The following is a 21,686-nucleotide window of genomic DNA, read 5'->3' as shown; positions in this document are numbered from 1 at the left end:
ACGCTCTCTGTGCTCCTGGAGTCAAAAAGGCAGGTCGTTGCATGCCCATCGATTTTCACCATCGTTGTTGTGGTCGCAGGGCCGGGACTGATCCAAGGTGATCGAGGCGAGCTGCGACAGATGCTGGGAGGTCCCGGGCTGGTCAGCGGTGGTGGAGGTAGCGGCAGGCGATGAACGGCCAGACAAGCAGGGGTCCTGAGGTGCCGTCCAAAATGGCGCCGAAGATGGCGGCGCCCATGTGGGTGGCATCAAAGATGGCGGCGCCCACGGGCCACATGTGGCCTGCGGAGAAGAAGACAGCGGTGCCCACCGGCTGCACGTGGCTTACGAGGAGGAAAATGGCGGCGCCCTTGGGTCGCACGTGGGAGGTGCAGGAACACCGGGCCTAGCAAACAGAAACAAAGTGTCCCTTCTTTCCACATCCATTGCAGGTCACGCTCCGCGCCAGGCAGCGCTGCCGGGGGTGTTTGTTCTGCCTGCACAAATAGCACTTGGGACCCCCAGGGTTGGCTGGCTGCTGCGCGCGCAGGCTTGCGGTGAGCTGGAGTCGGCAGCTGGTGGGGCCCACGATGCCCACGAGGGTGCCGCGCGGTCGGGCGCGTATGACTGGACATTACGGGAGGCCACTTCTAACGAGTTCGCTTTCTGCCTATTTCCCACAAGATCAAGCGTACCCCCTTCCAGTAGCCGCTGGCAGACGTACACAGACCTCATGCCCGTAACAAAGGCGTCTTGGATTAAAAGTTCTGTGTGCTGGACTGCTGAAACTGCCTGGCAGTCACAGTTCCTCCCCAGGATATGCAGTGCACGTCAGAAATCATCCATAGACTCACAGGGGAGTTGCTGTCTCGTGGACAGGAGGTGCCTGGCGTATAGTTGGTTGACTGGCCGTACGCGAACGTAATGTCCCTTCAGGAGTTCCATCGTTTCGGAGTAAGTGGGCGCATCCCAGAGAGGAAAAATGTCAGGGCTCACTCGTGAGTAAAGGACTTGGAGCTTCTGTGCGTCCGAGGGTTCCTCAGCGGATGTTCGGAGGTAGCTTTCGAAGCAGGGCTGCTTGAGGGCTCAGCTGCAGGCGATGAGGCTTGATGCGAAGATCCAGCGTTTTAAAAATCTTTGCTCAATAAATTGATGCTCTCTCAATTACCACCAAGGTGAGAGTAGTGGAATAATCGAGGCTTTATTGAGCAAAGATGTCGTGCCTCCTGTAGCTGCCACCAGAATGGCTGCAGCACCTGTGAGCGCACACATCTATACACCGCCTACTGGGCGGAGCCAGCAGGCAGGGAATTACCCATGTACCTCTATTATACGTGTCTTACCGTAATACATATAATACTGCTAGTGGTGACTACCACACTGATCTACAAGGTGCACTGCAGTAACTCACCGAGACATTATTGACAGCACATACCAAACCTGCGGCCTCTGTTACCTAGCAGAACAAGGGCAGCGAATAGTTAGGAACACCAGCTCCTCCAAGTCACAAACCATCCTGATTTGGAAATATATCACTGTCCTTTCACTGTCGCTGGGTCAAAATAGAATCGTAGAGTCTCTACAGTGCACAAAGAGGCCATTTGGCCCATCAAGTCTACACCGACACAATCCCCCGCCTTATTGCTGCAACCCCACCCTAAGGAGCAATTTAGAATGGCCAATCCACCCAACCTGCACATCTTTGGGCTGTGGGAAGAAACTGGAGCACCCGGAGGAAACCCATGCAGACACAGGGGGAATGTGCAAATTCCACACAGTCACCCGCGGTCAGAATAGAACCCAGGTCCTTGGGGCTGTGAGGCAGCAGTGCTAACCACTGTGCCACCTCTTCCTGGAATTCCCTACATAACAGCAATGTGGGTGTACCTAGACCACACAGGCTGCAGCAGTTCAGATGTGGCTCATCACCACCTTCTCAAGGACAATTAGGGAAGGACAACAAAAACTGATCGGCCAGCAATACCACATCCCATAAATAAAAAAACACGTGATCAATATTTGTAATTTTAACATTCAATTCTGCAAATAAAAGTGGGAAATTTTAAGAACCTGACATATGGAATGCAATTTGAGCATATTTTTTGAGGCAGCTGGCTCACACTTGTGCAGATTTATTTAACATATCAGTAATTTCAATTGGGCTAATGCTATTGATGGCACTGAAGCAATGTAATGCTGAATTATCCAGAAAATATTAAGCACTGGTATTTTGAAAAAAATAAATAATTGGTGTGACATGGATAAGGGAAAACACAGTATTCATTCATTCATATATTCTTCATACTACAAGGGATTACTTTGTAGGGAAAAAAATAACAAACGCAATCCTTCATCACTAATCCTCTTTGCATTTTTTCCTACTTAAATCATTCCGTTATTGTGAACAACTTGTCGAAACTAGCACTTTGCTTGGTCACCTGATTAGCAAAATACAATTAACCTTGACTGACCATTGGACAGCATAGAATTCAAGTCACACGGCATGAAAATGTAACACTTACAGAAAATCAAGATATTATGACTGTTTGTGAAGTGGTTAACAACTTCTAAGTGACTGAGCACTTTACAGAGGGGGGGGGGGATTAAAGATTGAGCAGAAGTTTAAGAAAGTAAAGGAGACAAAAAGCTGTTAAAAGGTTATGGTTTTGGAATGCTTGTGAAGAGAAAGAGGCAGCATATGTGGTTGTTGAAGAAAGTTCAAGATGGAAGGGGCAGGATCTCTGCAAATGGAAGATGGTGGAATTTACAGTGCGGAAGGAGGCCATTCGGCCCATCGAGACTGCACCGGCCCTTGGAAAGAGCACCCTACTTAAGCCCACGCCTCCACCCTATCCCCGCACCCAGTAACCCCACCTAACCTTTTGGACACTAAGGGGCAATTTAGCATGGCCAGTCCACCTAACTGGACTGTGGAAGGAAACCGGAGCACCCGGAGGAAACCCACGCAGACACGGGGAGAAAGTGCAATCTCCACACAGACAGTCACCCGATGCTGGAATTGAATCATGTTGAAGACATATATGTGCCTGAAGTTGAAAGAAAGTGTGGTAAGAAACATCTAAGGTAGTTGATTGGTCCTGTACAAATACACATAAGATGCAAACAAAAATGTTTCCACAAGCTAAAGTACCCAACAAAACAAAGTTACATACAAAGAAATAAAGAAAATATGGGGCTGGATTTTATGGGTCACCCACAGGTGGGAAAGCAGGCGGATGGACCTGCAAATAGTACTATTAGTTAAGAATCAATAGCTTTAAAGAAAGATGATATACTAAATAAATCATCAAATGAGGTTGAGCTCAGAAATAAAAAAAAGGGGCAGCCACAACATTTATGAACTGCATTCAAGAGAACTTTTTTAGCCAGCACATAAGCCCAACAAGACAGGTTAGTCTTAGGGGGGGGGGGGGGGGGGGGGGGGGAGAAGAGAGTGGAAAAGGGTGTGTGACCCCCCCCCTCCCCCCCGAGTCCCCCCATTAGCTAACGTTGAAGCTCGTGGAATTGAAGACAATGGGCGAAATTCTCCGGTATCGGCGCGATGTCCGCCGACCGGCGCCCAAATCAGCGCAAATCAGTCGGGCATCGCGCAGCCACAAAGGTGCCGAATCCTCCGCATCTTTGGGGGCCGAGCCCCAACCTTAAGGGGCTAGGCCGGCACCGGACTAATTTCCGCCCCGCCAGCTGGCGGAAAAGGCCTTTGGTGCCCCGCCAGCTGGCGCGGAAATGACATCCCCGGGCGGCGCATGTGCGGGAGCGTTAGCCGCCACTCACAGCATCCCCGCGGATGCGCTGTGGAGGGAGTCTCTTCTGCCTCCGCCATGGTGGAGACCGTGGCGAAGGCGGAAGGAAAAGAGTGCCCCCACGGCACAGGCCCGCCCGCAGATCGGTGGGCCCCGATCGCGGGCCAGGCCACCATGGCGGCACCTCCCAGGGCCAGATCGCCCCGCGCCCCCCCAGGACCCCGGAGCCGGCCTGCACCGCATTGCTCCGCCGGTAAGGTAGGTGGTTTAATCTACGCCGGCGGGACAGGCATTCTAGCAGTGGGACTTCGGCCCATCCGGGGGGGGGGGGCCTGTCAACCGGCACGGCGCGATTCCCGCCCCCGCCGAATATCCGGTGCCGGAGAATTCGACAACCGGCTGGGGCGGGATTCACGCCAGCCCCCGCCGATTCTCCGACCTGGCGGGGGATCGGAGAATCTCGCCCAATATTTTGGCATGATTAGGAAATTGGCTCAGAAGCAGGAGACAAAGAATAGGGATATTGGGCAGGTATTTTAATTGGCAAGATGCAGCTCTCGGTATCCATCAATTATGCATGAGTGGGCCCACTCAGCCTGCAGTTTACGCAAATCAGGAAATGTTTAAACATATTATTTTTAATTATTATTAATTTGCGGGTTATGAGCATTGAAATCCCTCGACAGCCTTTGTAACGCAAATCCTCCATTCAATTTCACACAGCCCTCACCATATCAAAGGCAGTTAAGTGTTTCCTGCTGTGACAAAGGAGGAAGTGAAAGCACATAGCTACCTTTGATGTGGTATGGGGCTGTCAAATCATAGCAAATGTTTATGAACATTGTGGTTAGCATCAAAGCAAGGTAATGGAGTGAAGGGATAGATCAATAAACAATCCACCAAACAGTTGTCTCTGGAGTAATAAAACTGTCAATCACTGGCTAATGCAATTTATTGTTGTGTGAAATTTCAAAGCTGTCAAGGGATTTCAAGCCCGGCGAAATGTACTGGGCTTTCGAGGAAGCCTCTGACAGTTGTAACAGCTGCTACTTTAAACACTTTTATCTGAGGTGGCAGATGTTAGGAAAGGGTAAGTGAGAATGCAGTGATTTTTCACCCTATTGCCTGGACTGCTTTCCAGCTTTCAGACAGGGGTCTCTGATGCAGAGGGTCTCTGTTGGAGATTTGATGGGGGAGGTCTCTGCTGGAGTCTGATGTGGGATCTGAGGAAGGGGCTGGGGTGGCAGGATTTGCTTTCTGGGGGGGGGCTCTGATGGAGGTTGGGGGGCACCTACGTTACACACTTGCCCCCTTAACCCACTACGGGTCCACCATGTCAGAGCCACGCTTGAAAATACCTGCACCAATTGCCGCCGGCATAAATCCTGGCTAAGAGGCCTGGAGCATCTCAGGGGCCTGTAAAATAGGGTCTCCAGCCTGTTGATCTTATGCAAATTGGTGCATCGTCCCACTGGCACTGGGCATATAGCTCTCTACCACCAGCGGCGGGGCACTGGAGCATCAGAAGAGGATTGCCGCCCTTAGCCCAACGCCCAATTTTCTGCCGTTTCGGGAACATGCCTACTGGGAGTGTAGGATCCACTCCCAAATCTGTAATGAAATAACCGCCAGCTATGGAAAATGAATGTTTCACAATGACACAGTTCCTAGAGAATTGCAATCTATCTAACTTCTTACTGTGCTCACCCAGTCCAGCGGCAGCATCTCCACATCATGGCTTCGTTTTATTGTACTTGTAGGATCTAAAGTGCCCCATTTTGTTTCCCAATTAAGGGGCAATTTAGCATGGTCAATCCACCCACCCTGCACATCTTTAGGTTCTGGGGGTGAGACCCGCGCAGACACTGGGAGAATGTGCAAACTTCACATGGACAGTGACCCAGGGCCGGGATCGAACCTGGGTCGTCAGCACCATGAGGCAGCAGTGCTAACCACTACCACCCACGCTATCCTTTTACTGTCCTTGTAGGATGCAGAATTGATTACATTTCTCCTTATTGCCAAATGCAAACACCTACCTCAAAATTGACTGGCAGGTTCCGCTTCAAAGCAATCTCAAACACCAAGCTTATTTCAGACTTGTTGATATCTGTATCCTCTTCTCCTTCATTTGAAATTTCTTCACTCTTTATAGTACAAGAGAAGAAATGTTATCTTAGTTATATAATGGCTGTGGCTTGTAGTGTAATATTATTTACATTTTCATGCTGCTCAAGTAACATTTATCGAAAACATGTTGGTTTCCACATTTATCTTGAGGGCACCCAGTTTTACCTCATCACCACTTCTCCTGACTCCTCCAAGTATCAGGCTGCTTGACCGACATCCAGTACTGAATGACCAGAATTGTTTTCCAATCAAATATTGGAAAGACCATTTTCTTCAAATCTTGTTACAAACTCTGTTCCCTGAGTGCTGATTCTATCCTTCGTCCTGGCAACCTCCTGAGGCTAAACCAGATTGTTCGCAAGCTTGGTGAGCTTCCAACCACATTTCTGTTCCTTCACAAAGATCACTAATTTCCACCTCTGTAACACTGTCTGATGCTCTTCTGCTGTTGAAATCTTTAATTATGTCTTCAATACTTCCAGACTTGATTAATCCAGTGTTCTGGTCAGTCTCTGACATTTTACCCTCTGTGAACTTGAGGTAATCCAAGACTCTGCTGTCCACATCCTTACTTGCACCAAATCCCATTCATCCATTTCCCATGTCTGCTGACCCATATTGGTTCCCATTTATCAATATCTTGATTTTAAAATTCTGTTTTGATTTTAAATCTCTCCATGGCTTCGCCCTTCCCTATCTGTAATTTCTCCCAGCCCACAAGTCTCAGAGATCTCCGCACAACTTTAATTCTAGCCTCTTACACGGGCCCAATTTTAATTTCTTGACTATGTCTTCAGCTGCCATGGCCCTAAGCTTTGGAATTCTCTCCCTGATCCTCGCCACCCCTCTACCCCTCTTTCCTGCTTTCAGATACTCATTAAAGCTTACCGCTTGAAGGAGCTATTGGTCATATGCCCTAATGTCAGCATATGTGGATCAATGTAAATTTTTGCATTGTAATGCTCATGTGAAGCGTCTTGGGCATCTTGATTCATTAAATGTGCTACAGAGGTAGAAGTTATTGATGCAAAGACATCATTGCAATGCCATTTTCGTAAAGGATCATGAGAGCGGCAAAGTCTCCTTGTGAGAATTGTTGGTGACACAATGCAAAGTTTTATACCTCTGACATACAGTTACATTTTGTTTATTTCAAAAAATCAAGTGAAACTAAAAAAAATTTCAACAGAACTATCCAAGTGATTAATATACAGAAGAATATCTGAGAATTCTATTGAAATTAGAAAGTAGGACCTTATCAATGTAATACACATGGCTCAATTGGCAGCCACTTATGTGACAGAAATTGTTTAATTTAATTTCCTAATCTAGGTTGAACTCTAGTACAGTAATGAGGGTGTCATCACATTGACTAAATGTGAACGTTCAGTGGGATGTTAAATATTCTACGGCATTATTTAATGAGTTCTCATGTTATCTTGGCCAATAAACCTCTCTCAATCAATTCAACAAAAATGCCCTATAAACTGGTTATTCACCTCATGATTGCCATGTTGGTCTACAACAAAACATTCAAAAATAATGTTGATATATATTGCTGTGATAAGGTAGCACATAACTGCAAGTCCTTTTAAAATGTCATCATGTGTAACAGACTTTTTATTCAACACCACCAAATACTGCACCAGAACTGTATGCCAGCAACACGACTAAGCTAAAGTCAGGGATCCACAATGATCCACAGCCTCTGCAACTTTACACATATTTAGAAGGTAAGCCTGTCAATTTACTCCCTATTTCTCATTTCATCAATTCTAAAACTCTGCAGTTCACTTGGACTCATGTCTTTTTGCTGCCAAGTAGCCTACTTCTAGAATTATTTCCCTTGGACTCCCTGGCTACCTGCTGAGAGGGGCACTGGCCCGCTCCTCCAATGTTCCCTTTATCCTGCAAAAAAAACCACTGTTGTTTCATGAATTGAGTTTGCTCCAAAGGAGATCAAAGCTATATTCTCCCACTCGTTGGCATGGTATATCAAGACTTTAAAACAGAAACTTGTTCCCAAACCAAATTAGAACTGTAACAACTGACATTAGTTAGCTATTGCTAACGAGAGAACTGCATGTTCCCAGAGTAAAACATTGAATTAACGCGTCAATCTGACTCAACATACCATCAAATGGAACTCAGCATAAAAATATATGTAAACAACTTGTGGATCAGAATGATGAACTGCTGACACTCATGTCATACATTTGGGTTCACTCATATGATGTAACAGTTACATAATAAGTGGAATTAATATATGACTAGGGGGGATTAGCTCAAGTGGTAGAGCGCTAGCTTTGCATGTGAGAGGTAGTGGGATCGATGCCCACATTCAACACTTGATTTGGGGCAGCACGGTAGCACAGTTGCTTCACAGCTCCAGGGTCCCAGGTTCGATATCCGGCTTGGGTCACTGTCTGTGCGGAGTCTGCACGTTCTCTCCATATCTGCGTGGGTTTCCTCCGGGTGCTCCGGTTTCCTCCCACAGTCCAAAGATGTGCAGGTTAGGTAGATTGGCCATACTAAATTGCCGTTAGATGGGGTTACTGGGTTGCGGGGATAGAGTGCAGGTGGGTGGGCTTAGATAGGGTGAGCTTTCTTTGGGCCTGTGCAGACTCGATGGGCTGAATGGCCTCCTTCTGCACTGTAAATTATATGTAACATTTACATAATAAGTGGACTTAATATATTTACTGAAGTGTGTAAAAGTCACTGCAACAGCTACTAACATGACCATTTATAAAAAAAGAAATAAGTATTCTGAATACACTTGCTTAACCCGTAAAGACCGATAAATAAGAGATAAAATAATTTCTCATTGACCAATGGAAATAATAGCACAAGATTTAAAGTTTTACCATTCTTACTGCAACATGCAAATATCATCATAGACTGAACATTACTTGGCAGGCAACTAGTAAACTAAACTGCAGAAAAGATACTTTCCCCATTAACTAATTAACACAACCGTAAGCCTCACGCCGCACTTATGTGTTATGTCACACTTTCAGTAGATATGCCACCCTGTAAGTAAAATCACAAACACCTCCCAGCTTTCGAGCAGGGTGCCATCTCCCTGTCCCATCAGGGTGAGACGTCCACTATCCTTTTAAAAGGCCCTTCACTCAATCTCCCGAGTACATTCGACAGACCTCCAGTGGCAAGGTGTCCTCTGACAATTCCTTGGTCTTAAAATCTCTACAAGCCTTGCCCTTCAAACAGGGTATCAATCCTCACCAGCATTCTGCTTGGTGGTTAACCCTAAAACAGTCTTTCCCTCTGCTTGGCACAGCATCAGCTGTTTCCAGTCTTCCTCTCCAGGTGTCTCTCTGTGACTGAGAGTCTGTGTCCAGCAAGACCAGCTGTTGCTCTTTTGTGTCAAAGTCTGAAAATCAGCACTTGCATTTCTATTAGTTTTGACCTTGGCCTCTGTCCCCATGACAATCAAATCACATGGGTTTGTCTTGGGCAGAGTTCAGGAAACCATTCCCCATTCCAGGAGAGTCTGTTTTACAGTTTAAAACATAACTGCCTTACAAAGTCTGACATTTGTAAAAACTTTAATATTTTTAAAATTTACAATCTAATTTGGCATGACACAATTATATTTTTATAGTGTAGGATGACCAAGAAGTTCCAGAAATAATCAATCAGGATTGTTGACATGATCAATATCCAGCAAATCCTGTTGGAAAGAGCAAGAGCAGGTATCAGGTAAGAGCATGGTAAGTTTTTGAGAGGTAGGCTCTCCCCACTACTTGATGTTTAATCAAATAGTCTGCTGATATTCAATGTACAGGAACACACATGGAGAATGGCTACTTGTACAAGCTACTTGGGGAGCTGAGGTGGGAAAGGTAGGGCAGCGTCAGGGAGAGTTGCCAATATATATGGGGCGCGATTCTCCACTCCCGCGTTGAAGTGCCCACGCCATAGTGAACGCCGTTGAGGTTCACGACGGCGCGAAACGGCCCCGATCCCGACCGATTCAGGGCCTGAAAATGGGCTAGGATCGGGGCCGCGAGAAACACGGGGGGGGGCGTGTCGCGAAGGCCGCGTCGTCACCGCGCGACGCCCGAATGACGCGGCGCTGCATCATAAATGGCGCGACCGGCGCACAGAGGACCCAGAGGAGAAGAGAGGAGATGGCTGAGCCCCGAAGACCCGCACCGAGGTTCCGGGACACGGACCTGGACACCCTGGTGGATGAGGTGAAATAAAGAAGGGACACCCTCTGCCCAAGACGTGGGCATCGCCAGCCATCCAGCGCGGTGAGGCGCGGCTGGCGGGAGGTGGGCACTGCAGTCAGTGCTGTGGGGCAGACCCCCCCGGACGGGGAGCAGAGCCGCAAGAAGCTACACGATCTCACCCGGGCTGTCAGGGTAAGTGCCATGAGGGTGCCCCCAGGCACGGGGGGGGGGGGAAGGGTGTTGGGGGGGATTGGGGCATCAGGTGCGGTGTTGGGGGGGTCAGGAGTGTTGGGGGGGATTGGGGCATCAGGGGCAGTGGTGGGGGGGGGCATCAGGGGCGGTGGTGGTGGGGGTTGGGGGGGGTCATGGTGCCCAACTATCTACTCGACCCACATGAGCCCGCCGAACCTTCAGCGACGTCTCGCCCAGGACACAGCGCAACATCGCCAACCGCAACGGCACCCAGGGACGCACGTCAGAGGTTGGCAGTCGGTCAGACAGGAGGGCAGACCTCTGTCTGGGACACAGGACCGGGACGCTCAGACCACCGAGACAGACATTAGTGAGGGGCACAGGGTGGACAGTCATGTCGAAGCGCACATCACGGCCACACACCCGCTGGATCCACCTGGAGGTCAAGACGACATGGCCCGCATGGAGCTTGCGCCGGGCCATGAGGGGGACCAGTACACACCAGACTTCCTGATGGATGATGACCTCGAGCTTGCGGCACTGCTGTCTCCCACACCATTCACCATCACAGAGACACCCACCTCGGTTGGGCATATAAGTGATGAGGCTCCCGGGTCACTGTCTGGTGCGCACCCCACAGCCAAGCCGGTACAGCAGGTGGAGTTTGGAGCAGCCAAGGGGCTGGACGGTCGGAGGGCAGCCCAGGCCCAGCAACCAGCTGCCACCCAGACGGTTCCCGGGTTCCTGGATGTAATTGACCCACCCGGACAACTGATGCGTGTGGACACCCAGGGACTGAATAACGGGATGAGGGCCATCTTCCAGGACCTGCAGACGCAGCTGAAGGAGTCTATCCGCGTCCAGGAGCAGGGAGTGGTGCCACTCATCGCGGCCACCCAGGCCGACACCGCAAGGGTGGAGTCCGCGGGGGAGGCAATGGGTGAAAGGGTTTCGGCCATGGGTCAGGTTCTGCAAGGCGTTGGGCTTCATGTGCACGCGTCATCCATGGCCCAGGAGAGGGCTGCCCTCTCACAGGCAGCCATCTCACAGAGCCAACAGGACATTGCCACCGCTCTCGGTGCCCTGGCTGAGTCTCACCATGCTATGGCCCGGTCCCAGCAAGCGATGGCACAGTCCCAGCAGTCGGTCGCGGAGAGCATTGACCGCCTGGCGCACGTGATGGATGGTGTCGCGCACTCACAGGTTGAGATCGCACAGACCTTGGCAGGAATGTGGCACTCCCTGGGCTCCGTCTCGGCGAACATTCGGACCGTGGTCGATACCGCTGCAGGCCTCCAGGACTGGCAGCGCCAGGTGTCAGTGGTGCGACGGGGCATGTCTCCGAGCGCATCTCCGTCCCACAGTGAGGCCCGGGGGCCACCCGGCTCCCCGAGGGAGGAGGAGGTTCTAGGGCCCGTCACGGTAGCTCCATCAAGGGACGTCCCGGTACACTCCGCCTCCCCCCGTTCCATCCCTGGCGCATCTGGTGGGGAGCGGGCAGGTATGGGTGGCACCACGTCATCCAGCACGCCCGCCGAGCAGCCTGGCCCATCGAAGCTGGGCCGCCCCAGGAAACGTGTGCTGACGGGGAGCCATGTCGAAGGGTGTGATTCACAGCAGTCCGCCTCAACTCCTGCTGTACCATCTGGGAACACACCTAGATGTAGTGGTAGGGCCCGTAAGGCAAAGACGTTAGGCACGTAAGAAGTTGGCACGGGTGCAGGGCACAGTCTAGTTGTAGTGGGTAGGGCACCTATGTTAACCACACGAATAAACTCACTGTTAAATTTGACTTGTAAGACTGTGTGCTATGTCCGGTGCCAGGGGGTTCGTGAGGGTGCCCGACTGGCGTAGTGGTATACGAGCCGTTCAAGGTCTGTTCCGGATGTGCTGACCCTTTCCCCCCGCTGCCTCCCATAATCGGACATCGTTGTCCTCGGTACAGCGATGCCACCCAACGGGCATGTGGTGAAATATCCGTATCGAAGGCTGTGACCACCGTAGTACATGGATCAGCTATAGCCATGAGTCAGACCTCGGCTGGCGAATCTGAGCACACAGCTCATCGCAGAGCGGGCTGTCATCATTCAACATGGCACTGTTCACACCCGCTTACCCAATCATCACTGTTGTGCTATCCTGTAGTGCCGCAGTGGTAAGGTGATGTGGAATTGTTGCCGTGAACGCAGTGCGGGGGGGGGGGGGGGGGGGGGCTCGTGTACAGGAGTGACGGTACAAGTGGCAGTGTTCAGCGGATCCCACCCCCACAGTGCGTGAACCGTGCGGCCACCAACGCGTTGCGTGCCCATTGTCCGCGGCGGTGCCGTCGCACAGCCTCCTGGACGTAACGAGCAGCCGGGCAGTGCCTGTGTCCTGCGCCCCTCCCCCCACCCTGATGCGCACCATCATCCTCATCCTCCGCATCCTCCTCTTCCCCATCCCCCTCGTTTGCGTTAACTCCGGTGCCGTCGGGTCCTCCCTCCGACTCCTCCACCAGGTCATCTCCCCTCTGCATGGCAATGTTGTGCAGCGCACAGCAGACCACAACCATGCGACCGACCCCGTCGAGTTGGTACTGCAGGGCCTCTCCTGATCGGTCCAGGCATCTGAAGCGCATCTTCAGCAGCCCGACGCACCGCTCCACCACACCCCTGGTTGCTGCATGTGCCTCGTTGTATAGGCTCTCCGTGTTGGTGTGAGGCCTCCGTATTGGCGTCAGCAGCCATGACCTCAACGGATAGCCCTTGTCGCCCAGCAACCAGCCCCTCAGCCGGGGGGGCATCCATTGAACATTGCGGGGATGAACGACTGTGCCAGAATGTAGGCATCAGGCACACTGCCGGGGTACCTTGCACACACGTGCATGATCGTCATGTGGGGGTCGCACACCACCTGAATGTTCATGGAGTATGCGCCCTTTCTGTTCATGAGCACTTACCTGTTGTCTGCAGGTGGGCGCATGGGGACGTGCACACCATCGATGACACCCTGGACCATCGGTATCCCGGCCACCTTGGCGAATCCATGTGCCCGTGCTTCCTGCTGTGCTCGGTCCTCGGGGAATTGAATGTACCTGTCCGCGATGGCGTACAGGGCGTCGGTGACGGCCCTGATGCACCTGTGGACCGATGCCTGCGAGATCCCGGATAGGTCCCCGCTCGGCGCCTGGAAGGAACCAGTAGTGTAAAAGTTTAGGGCCACCGTCACCTTGACGGAGACTGGTATCGCGTGTCCTCCTCCCATTCCATGTGGTGCGAGGTGCGCCATGAGCTGGCATATATGTGCGACCGTCTCCCTGCTGAACCGTAGTCTCCTCCTGCATGTGATGTCCGTTAGGGCCTCGAACGACATTCTGTCACGGTACACCCTCGGCCTTGCTGGACGCCTGTGGCGCCCTGGCACCACCATCAGTGGATCCTCCTGTTCCACCTGCTCGTCCTCCTCCTCCCCCCCACACCCCCCACAAGCACTTCCTCTGCATTCCTCGCCGTCTGGCAGTCAATGTTCCCCTCGGCATCCCCCTGTACATTCGGGTCCTGAGCGCCTGCGGCCTGCGCGTCGACAACGGGCCACTCCGCGGCCATCCCCTCTGCTGCACCGGCAACCGCTGCATCTGCAGCCACTGTGGGCCACCCGACTCTATGCTGCCGGATGGCAAACTCCAGGGCTGCGGCGCCAACCACGGCAGTAATCTTCGCTGTCTGGTTGGCATACATGGTGACCTGCAGGAGGGTGGTGGGGGGCAGAGAAACAACATGTTACACCAAGGTTCTTCCACACCTCGCCAGCCGGGTTGCCTGGGATCCCTGTCTGTCCCGGTGGCCGGGTCGCGCTGCAGACACGCAGCCAGCCTAACAACTGGTCACTGTCTGCGCCCAACGGCCAGCTCACACCGTACTGCTCACCAGTGTGCCGCTCGCCTGTCCCATCAGCCACACGCAACCTGCGGCCGTGTCCTCGTCACCATCCTGCCATATCAGGGCGGCTGACATGTGGCATCCACGGATGGACGATACCACCCACACTCTCCCTCACCCCCCCTCCCACCTGCACACTCTCCCTCATCCCCCCCTCCCACCTGCACACTCTCCCTCATCCCCTCCTCCCACCTGCACACTCTCCCTCATCCCCCCCTCCCACCTGCGCACTCTCCCTCATCCCCCCTCCCACCTGCACACACTCCCTCACCCCCCCTCCCACCTGCACTCTCCCTCATCCCCCCCTCCACCTGCACACTCTCCCACACCCCACCCTCCCACCTGCACTCTCCCACCCCCCCTCCTACTTGCACACTCTCCCACACCCCCCTCCCACTTGCACTCTCCGACCCCCCCCTCCCACACACACCCTCCCACCTGCACACTCTCCCACCCCCCCTCACCTGCACACTCTCCCACCCCCCCTCCGACCTGCACGCTCTCCCCCCCCACCTGCACTCTCCCACCCCCCCTCCCACCTGCACTCTCCCACCCCCCCCACCTGCACACTCTCCCACACCCCACCTGCACACTCTCCCACCCCCCCCCCACCTGCACACTCTCCCCCCCCCCACCTGCACTCTCCCACCCCCCCCCCCACCTGCACACTCTCCCCCCCCCCCACCTGCACTCTCCCACCCCCCCTCCCACCTGCACACTCTTCCCCCCCCCCCCTACCTGCACACTCTCCCACACACCCCCTCCCCTCCCACTCTCCCACACACCCACTTTGGCCGCAGCCTTCTCGGGTAAGCCGACCCGTTCTCCAGGAGCTGCGGAACTGTCCGCTCACCTCCTCCCTGCTCAGCGTCTGGCTGACGACTTTGAAAAGCAGGTGTGAACGGCGACGGCATGAACTGGGGTCACGCCTTCGGGACTTCGGCCCATCCGGGCCTGAGAATAGCGGGGGTGCCGGAGAATCGCCATTTTGGGTGTCTCGGGCGATTCTCCGGCTTGCGGCCCGCAGAACTCGACGGGGCCGTTCCCGCCGCTTGGGAGAATCGCGGGAGGGCGTCGGACCGGCGTCGCGGGAAATTTTGGCGGCCCAGGCGATTCTCCCAACCGACGCGGGAGTGGAGAATCGCGCCCAGGGAGTTGTTCCTCAGCAAAAGTGAGAACCATTGCACCTTAAGAGAGGAGAAAATTGAAAGAAAAAAAGGATTCTTTAAAGCATGTGCAACATTATGTAAGACTTGGGCATAACTTTTCTCTGGATTGCTTGCAACTGTAATGAGTTTCTTGATTTGCAACTGTAATTAGTTTCTTGATGTTCCTCTGGAGAGCTGGAAGGAAAATTTCCATATTAATATTTGCCAAGAGACTAGCAGACAGTAATTTCTACAGTAATATCTGGCAGTCAGTATGTTAACTACATAAACATAAGAGTGATGTAAAGAAAGAAAATGGGGTCAAGGAAATTTAATGGCATGTCATATACAGCACAGTGGTTCGCACTGCTGCCTCACAGCACCAGGGTCCCAAGTTCGATTTCGGCCTTGGGTAGCTGTGGAGTTTGCACATTCTCCCCAGTGTCTGCGTGGGCTTCTTCTGGGTGCTCCGGTTTTCTCCCACAGTCCAAAGATGTGCAGGTTAGGTGGATTGGACATGCTAAATTGCCCCCTCGTGTCCAAATGTGTGTAAGTTAGGTGGGGTTATGGGGTTACCATAAGACCATAAGATGTAGGAAAAGAATTAGGCCATTCAGCCCATCGAGTCGGCTCAATCATGGCTGATATGTTCCTTATCCCCATTCTCCTGCCTTCTCCCTACAACCCCTGATCCCCCTACTAATCAAGAATACCAGATTTGTGCGAGGTGTTGTTACCTACAGGGCTACAGACAAAGAGCTGGAATGTGGAATTAGGCAGAATAGTTATTTCTTACAACATAAGAACTAAGAGCAGGAATAGGTAGTTTAGTCTCTCGAGGCTTCTCTGCAGTTCAATACGATCATGGCTGATCTCATCATGGCCTCAACTCCACCGTCCTGTCCATTCTCCGTGACCCTTCAACCAATTACTCATTAAAAATCTGTCCAACTTCTCCTTCAAATTTACTCATTGTCCCAGCATCCACAACACTCTGGGGTATGAAATTCCACAAATTCACAACCCTTTGGGAGAAGTAGTTCTCCTCATCTCGGTTTCAAATTTGCTACCCCTTATCCTGAGATTATGACCTCTCATTCTAGAATGCCCCACAAGAGGAAGCACTGCTCCACATCTACTTTATCCATACCATATCATCTTATATACTTCAATTTGGTCTCCCCTCATTCTTTTAAACTCCAGAGTATCGGCCTAAACTGCTCAATCTCTCTTCATAAGACAAACCACTCATCTCGGGAATCAATCTAATGAACCTCCTCTGAACTGCCTCCAGTTCCATTACATCTTTCCTCGAATAAAGGGAGCAAAACTGCACAATATTCCAGGTGCGGTCCCACCAAGCCTTGTACAGTTGCAATAACACTTCCTTACCTTTATACTGTATTCCTTTAGCTATGAATACCAACATTCCATTTGCTTTATTACCTACTGTACCTACATGCTAGTTTTCTGTGACTCATGCACGAGGCCATCCAGATCACTTTGCACCGGAGCACCCCAAGGTCTCTCCCCATTTAGATAATAAGTTGAATTCCATTTTTCTGGCCAAAATAGATGACCTCACACTTATCCATTTTAAACTCCATCTGCCACATTTTGGCCCATTCACCTCACCTATCTATATCCATTTGTAAGGTTCTTATTTCCTCATTGCAACTTACTATCCCACCAATTTTAGTGTCAGGGATAGGGCAGTGGGATAGGGCCTAAATAGGGTGCTCTTTTGGAGGGTCAATGCAGGGGCGATGCAGACTTGATGGACCGAAAGGCCTCCTTCTATATTGTAGGGATTTTATGGTTCTAACTGATCTGCCTCTATCTTTGGACTGAATGCTTCTTTAATATTGGCATTCAGAGATAGATAAAAAGTAAAAAGTGGGTTGTCTATTTCTGCTTCTGTTGCCAGGCAGCTACTAATGTTGACAGAAAAATCACATCCCGCAGTATGTTTCCAGAAGGCTCTGATCCATTTTGTAAAATTCAGAATGACGATTAAGAGATTTTATACACAACTTAATTTTCGGTCTTTGATTTTACTGTTGACAGAAATTAATTATATAAGGTTCAACTTTTACTCTTGACTTTTGCACAAATCATTTTGCAACACTGCCCCAAAATTAATCAAATCATCTAATTTAGGTGACATAAAATTATGTATGGCACCAAGTCCCCTTTGGCTGAATATTAGTCATGAAGAATGTTGAAACTTCTTTCAAAAGTAAGATAACCATCTCGTCATGAGATGAGCGAAGTGGAGAAAAATGTCAACGTAGCAGCCAGAATAACACTTTGTATTTTTTTAAGATAAGATGAATAGATTATATAAAGTTCTTGATGGGATTACAGAAATGCTATTAAAAGACAATGAATACGTCTCTTAGAATACACACATTGTGTTACCAACCAACAGAACAATTAACAAAGCAAATTATATACCCCGAGTGGTTATTCAAAAATGCACACAGCAGCCATATATTAAATTGCACATCAAACCATTGTTTAGCACAATCCAATGATCTCAAACATAATTTAATATGGAGAGATTTATTTTAATATTTTTTGCATTTCAACTGAACTCATCTGGTTAAACATCATACCCGAGGAAGAAATGCAACTTTATAGCCATATAAGCACTCATGTACTTGTAAAACAATGGATCAATAATGCAATACTTAGATTAAGGATTCAGATTGATTTGAAATGCATCTGGTCCAAGCTTAAGAAGACCAACAGGAAAACCTTATTAGATTGATAAAAGAGTTGCTAATGATGCCAAGATGTTCTATTTATGTACATTCTAAGTTTATCAGTAAAATCTAGTCGTCTAAATTTTCTCAAAATAAAGTTCATAAACTGAAGGCGCAGATAGTCACATGGGAATATGGTGTTATGGTGATAGATGAGACCAGTCTCAAAGGGCAGAAATGAGTACTGAATACTTGTGGATCCAAGTGTTCAGGAAAAATAGGGAAGGACAGGAGGAGGTGCGGTTGCCATATTGATTAAGGAGAATATTATAGTGCTAGCAGGACAGGACGGATTTAATAGAATTGATGGGGGTAAAGGACAGAATTTATTTGGTTCAAGTTCAGGAACAATACAGGTGCCATTACACTACTGGGTGTATTTTATAGACCACCAACTACTGGGAAAGGAGCAAATTTGCATGAAAATTACGGAGGAGGTACAAGAATTATAGAATGGTGATCGTGGCAGGGTTCCGAGTATACTAATATAGGCTGGAATAGTATTTGCATAATGGAAACAGAGGTGGAAGAGTTCCTGAAGTGTGTTCAGGAGAATGTTCCTGAGCAATACTGGCCCAACCAGGAAGGCGGGATGCTGGATTTGATTTTGGGGAATGAGTAGGCCAAGTGTCCCGAACAAAACATTTAGGGTACAGTGATTATAGCATCACAAGGTTTAGATTAGCTATGGAAAAGGACAAGGAGCAGTATAGAGTAAAAAAAAATATTTGGAGGAGAGCCTTTCAGCAGCTCTGGGTCAATTAGAAATAATTAGCAGCCAAAACTGCAATCAAGTAATAGACTGCCATTAAAGAGGAGATACTCTGTGTCCAGTCAAGGTACATTATCATGTGAAGGTAAAATGAAGCAGAAAAAATGGAGGAGGAATGCATATGACAGTTGCCAGGTTGCGAATGTAAGTAGAAACCAGGTTGAGTATAGAAAGTTGAGAGGGGAAGTGAGAAAGAAAATAAGAGGGGCAAAGAGAGGTTATGAAAAGAGACTGGCAGTTCATCTAATGGGGAATGCAAAGGTTTTGTCAAGAATATAAATAGTAGTCGGATAGTAAGAGGATGGGTTGGGCCCATTAAGGACCAGAAAGGAGACATACTCTTGGAAGCAGAGAGCATGGGTGAAGTACAAACTTAGTACTTTGCATCTATTTTTACCTAGAGGATGTTACCAAAGTTATAGTGAGAAAGGAGATGGTTAAGCTGCTAGATGAGCTACAAACTTTCTCCCACCCTGACTCCATTTTGAGACTTGAAAATTGGCATCACCTCAGCCAGGTTGGGGGGGGGGGGCAGGATATGATAGAGTTGTGAGAACAAACAAGGGGGAAAGAGCTTTGAGAGCTGGTGGGGGGCGGGGGGGGGGGGGGGGGGGAGGAGGATATGATAGAGTTGTGAGAACAAACAAGGGGGAAAGAGCTTTGAGAGCTGGTGGGGGGGGGAGAGAAGAGGTGTGGTTGGAGAACTTTGAGAGTGGGGGCTGTTTAAACTGCTTTTCTGGAGCTGGAATCAGGTCTCAAAGATCGGTCAGTTAGGTCAGTGATTTTCACAGTCAGGGTCGCGATCCATGGGCGGCTGTCAGGAGGGTCGTGGGGCCATTGATCGCTGCATTCACGATCGCAGGAAGAAATGCCCAGGAGCAGTGACTGGCTTTTAAAAATGCCGGTCGCACCTGGTTTTCAGAATGCCGGCCGTTTCCGCACATGCGTGCCCTCTCAGCAGTGCACAGGCCCGGAGCCCAACGAGGCAGACCACCTCCTCCTGAAGTCAGCACGCTGACGCAGGAGCAGATTCTTTAAAAAAATTGATGGAGTCTTCTCTCCAGAAGTTGTGGCAGAGAGCACGTCACGCGCCCTGTGCATTGACATCATGTGCTCTGGGCTGGAGAGAGATTCTTCCATTTTGAAACTGCCAGCAGTGCTAATGTGAGCGCCAGGGCCTCTGGTGAACACCCATGAAGAATAAGCTGAAAACAGGAACAAAGCAGTAAGATGATTTCTTCAGGTATGAGTTTATTAATTGTGCCACTGCAAATCAGGATGCAAAGCTCACAGGTGCAGGAAAGGACTGGCAAATGAAAATTTAAAACCCCCAAAACCTCAAAGGCATTTCAAGACGAAGCATGGCGAGTTCGAGGACAAACCTCTTGTTTTTTTTCAGCCAATGCAGATCGTAAATCATCAGCTGAAGTCCTTAGCAGAAATGTAACATTGAATGACAAAGCAAGTGAGATCTTGAGGACCAAACAGGCTCACTTGTCACATTAAAGGTAAGCGAAAATGGCGAGTCGCAAAGTTCGGGCAGGGCGAGGTTGGGCGGCATGGGTCGGCAGGCGTGGTGCAAAGGCCGGCCAGGATGGGTCGAAAAGGATGGCCAGTTGGTAAAAATTGTGTGCTGAGCAAAAAAGTTTAAGAAATATTAAGTTAGGTCATGCTTACCATTAAAAAAATTAAAGGATTTAAAGGGGCCTCACAACACTCGTATGGAGCTCAATGCTGTCTCAGATCCCATTGCTGCCTCAGAGCTTGTCACCCCAATTTTAGTGTCATGACCCATAGTTTGGGAATGACTGGGCAAAATTTGCAGATGACACAAAATTTGAAAATACTGAAGAGGACAGTGACAGATTTTAAGACGACAAAGACTACCCATTGGTGAAATGGGTAGACACATGACAAATGCAATTTAATGCGGGAAGTATGAAGTGATGTATTTTGCTGGTGTCACAAAGCATGCTGATGTTATCTGTGAGGGTTTCCCAATTTGGAACATGGGCTTGTTGGGGTGTATAGTTTTGTTTTGGTGTGAACAGACAAGTAAAACCCCAGTGAGAATAAACTGCCCAGTCGTCATATAACAATAAAGACTTTTCATTAAAATAAAGAAAGACAAATACACATGAACAGGGTGACTCTACCCTCATGCAACTAAGATGTATGAATTATTAAACATACACACAGTTTATATAAAATGTACCCTTTGTTCCAAAATATATCTACAATACCTGAACTCAGCAAGACTTCCCAGTTTCCCCAAACAACATCCAAATTAAATAACCAGCTTATAGTTACCGCATAATACAGGGATGATACTTAAGTCTGGGAACCGTCTTTCCCTCGTCAAGCAAAGATATTTAAAACTGCCATTACAAAGGTTTTCTGCACTGCCTTGGTTCTAAAACTTAGAGCCGTGTTTCATGTAAATTTGGCCTCTAGACTACTAGCTTGTAAAACTAGCTTTCAGGTTTGATGGCTAGAAACTGGCCTGTCTGCTTTCTGTGACTCCTAGATGTTAACTGCCTCCATGGCTTCTAATCGTTGGGCCAATTATACCTTTGTTCCTCTTTGATTATGCTTTCTGTGTATTTGGATGTCTGACCCTATCAACCTCCTTGATGATATATTAACATATGTACACCTCAGTGATCTTGAGACCGGTTTAGCTCAGTTGGTTTGTAATGCAGAGCAAGGTCAGCAGTGTGGGTTCAATTCTTGTACCTGCTGAGGTTATTCATGAAGGCCCGCTTTCTCAACCTTGTCTCTCACCTGAGGTATGGTGATCCTCAAGTTAAATCACCA

The 21,686-nt window shown here is 49.6% G+C and overlaps 1 protein-coding gene across 7 annotated transcripts in view; it reads right to left on the bottom strand.

Moving 5' to 3' along the window:
• stau2 (staufen double-stranded RNA binding protein 2) overlaps positions 1-21,686 on the bottom strand; it is a 622,240-nt gene that overhangs the window by 352,103 nt on the left and 248,451 nt on the right. For all 7 annotated transcript variants that reach the window (XM_072467549.1, XM_072467553.1, XM_072467552.1 and 4 more), the window contains one exon: positions 5,783-5,890. In XM_072467549.1, the coding sequence (XP_072323650.1) occupies positions 5,783-5,890 (108 nt within the window). The remainder of the gene's footprint in view (positions 1-5,782; positions 5,891-21,686) is intronic.

The sequence above is a fragment of the Scyliorhinus torazame genome, chromosome 11, assembly GCF_047496885.1.
Source record: "Scyliorhinus torazame isolate Kashiwa2021f chromosome 11, sScyTor2.1, whole genome shotgun sequence".
Lineage (NCBI taxonomy): Eukaryota > Metazoa > Chordata > Chondrichthyes > Carcharhiniformes > Scyliorhinidae > Scyliorhinus > Scyliorhinus torazame.
Note: the sequence above shows the minus strand (reverse complement) of the source record. Positions and strands in the feature narration are given on the sequence as shown.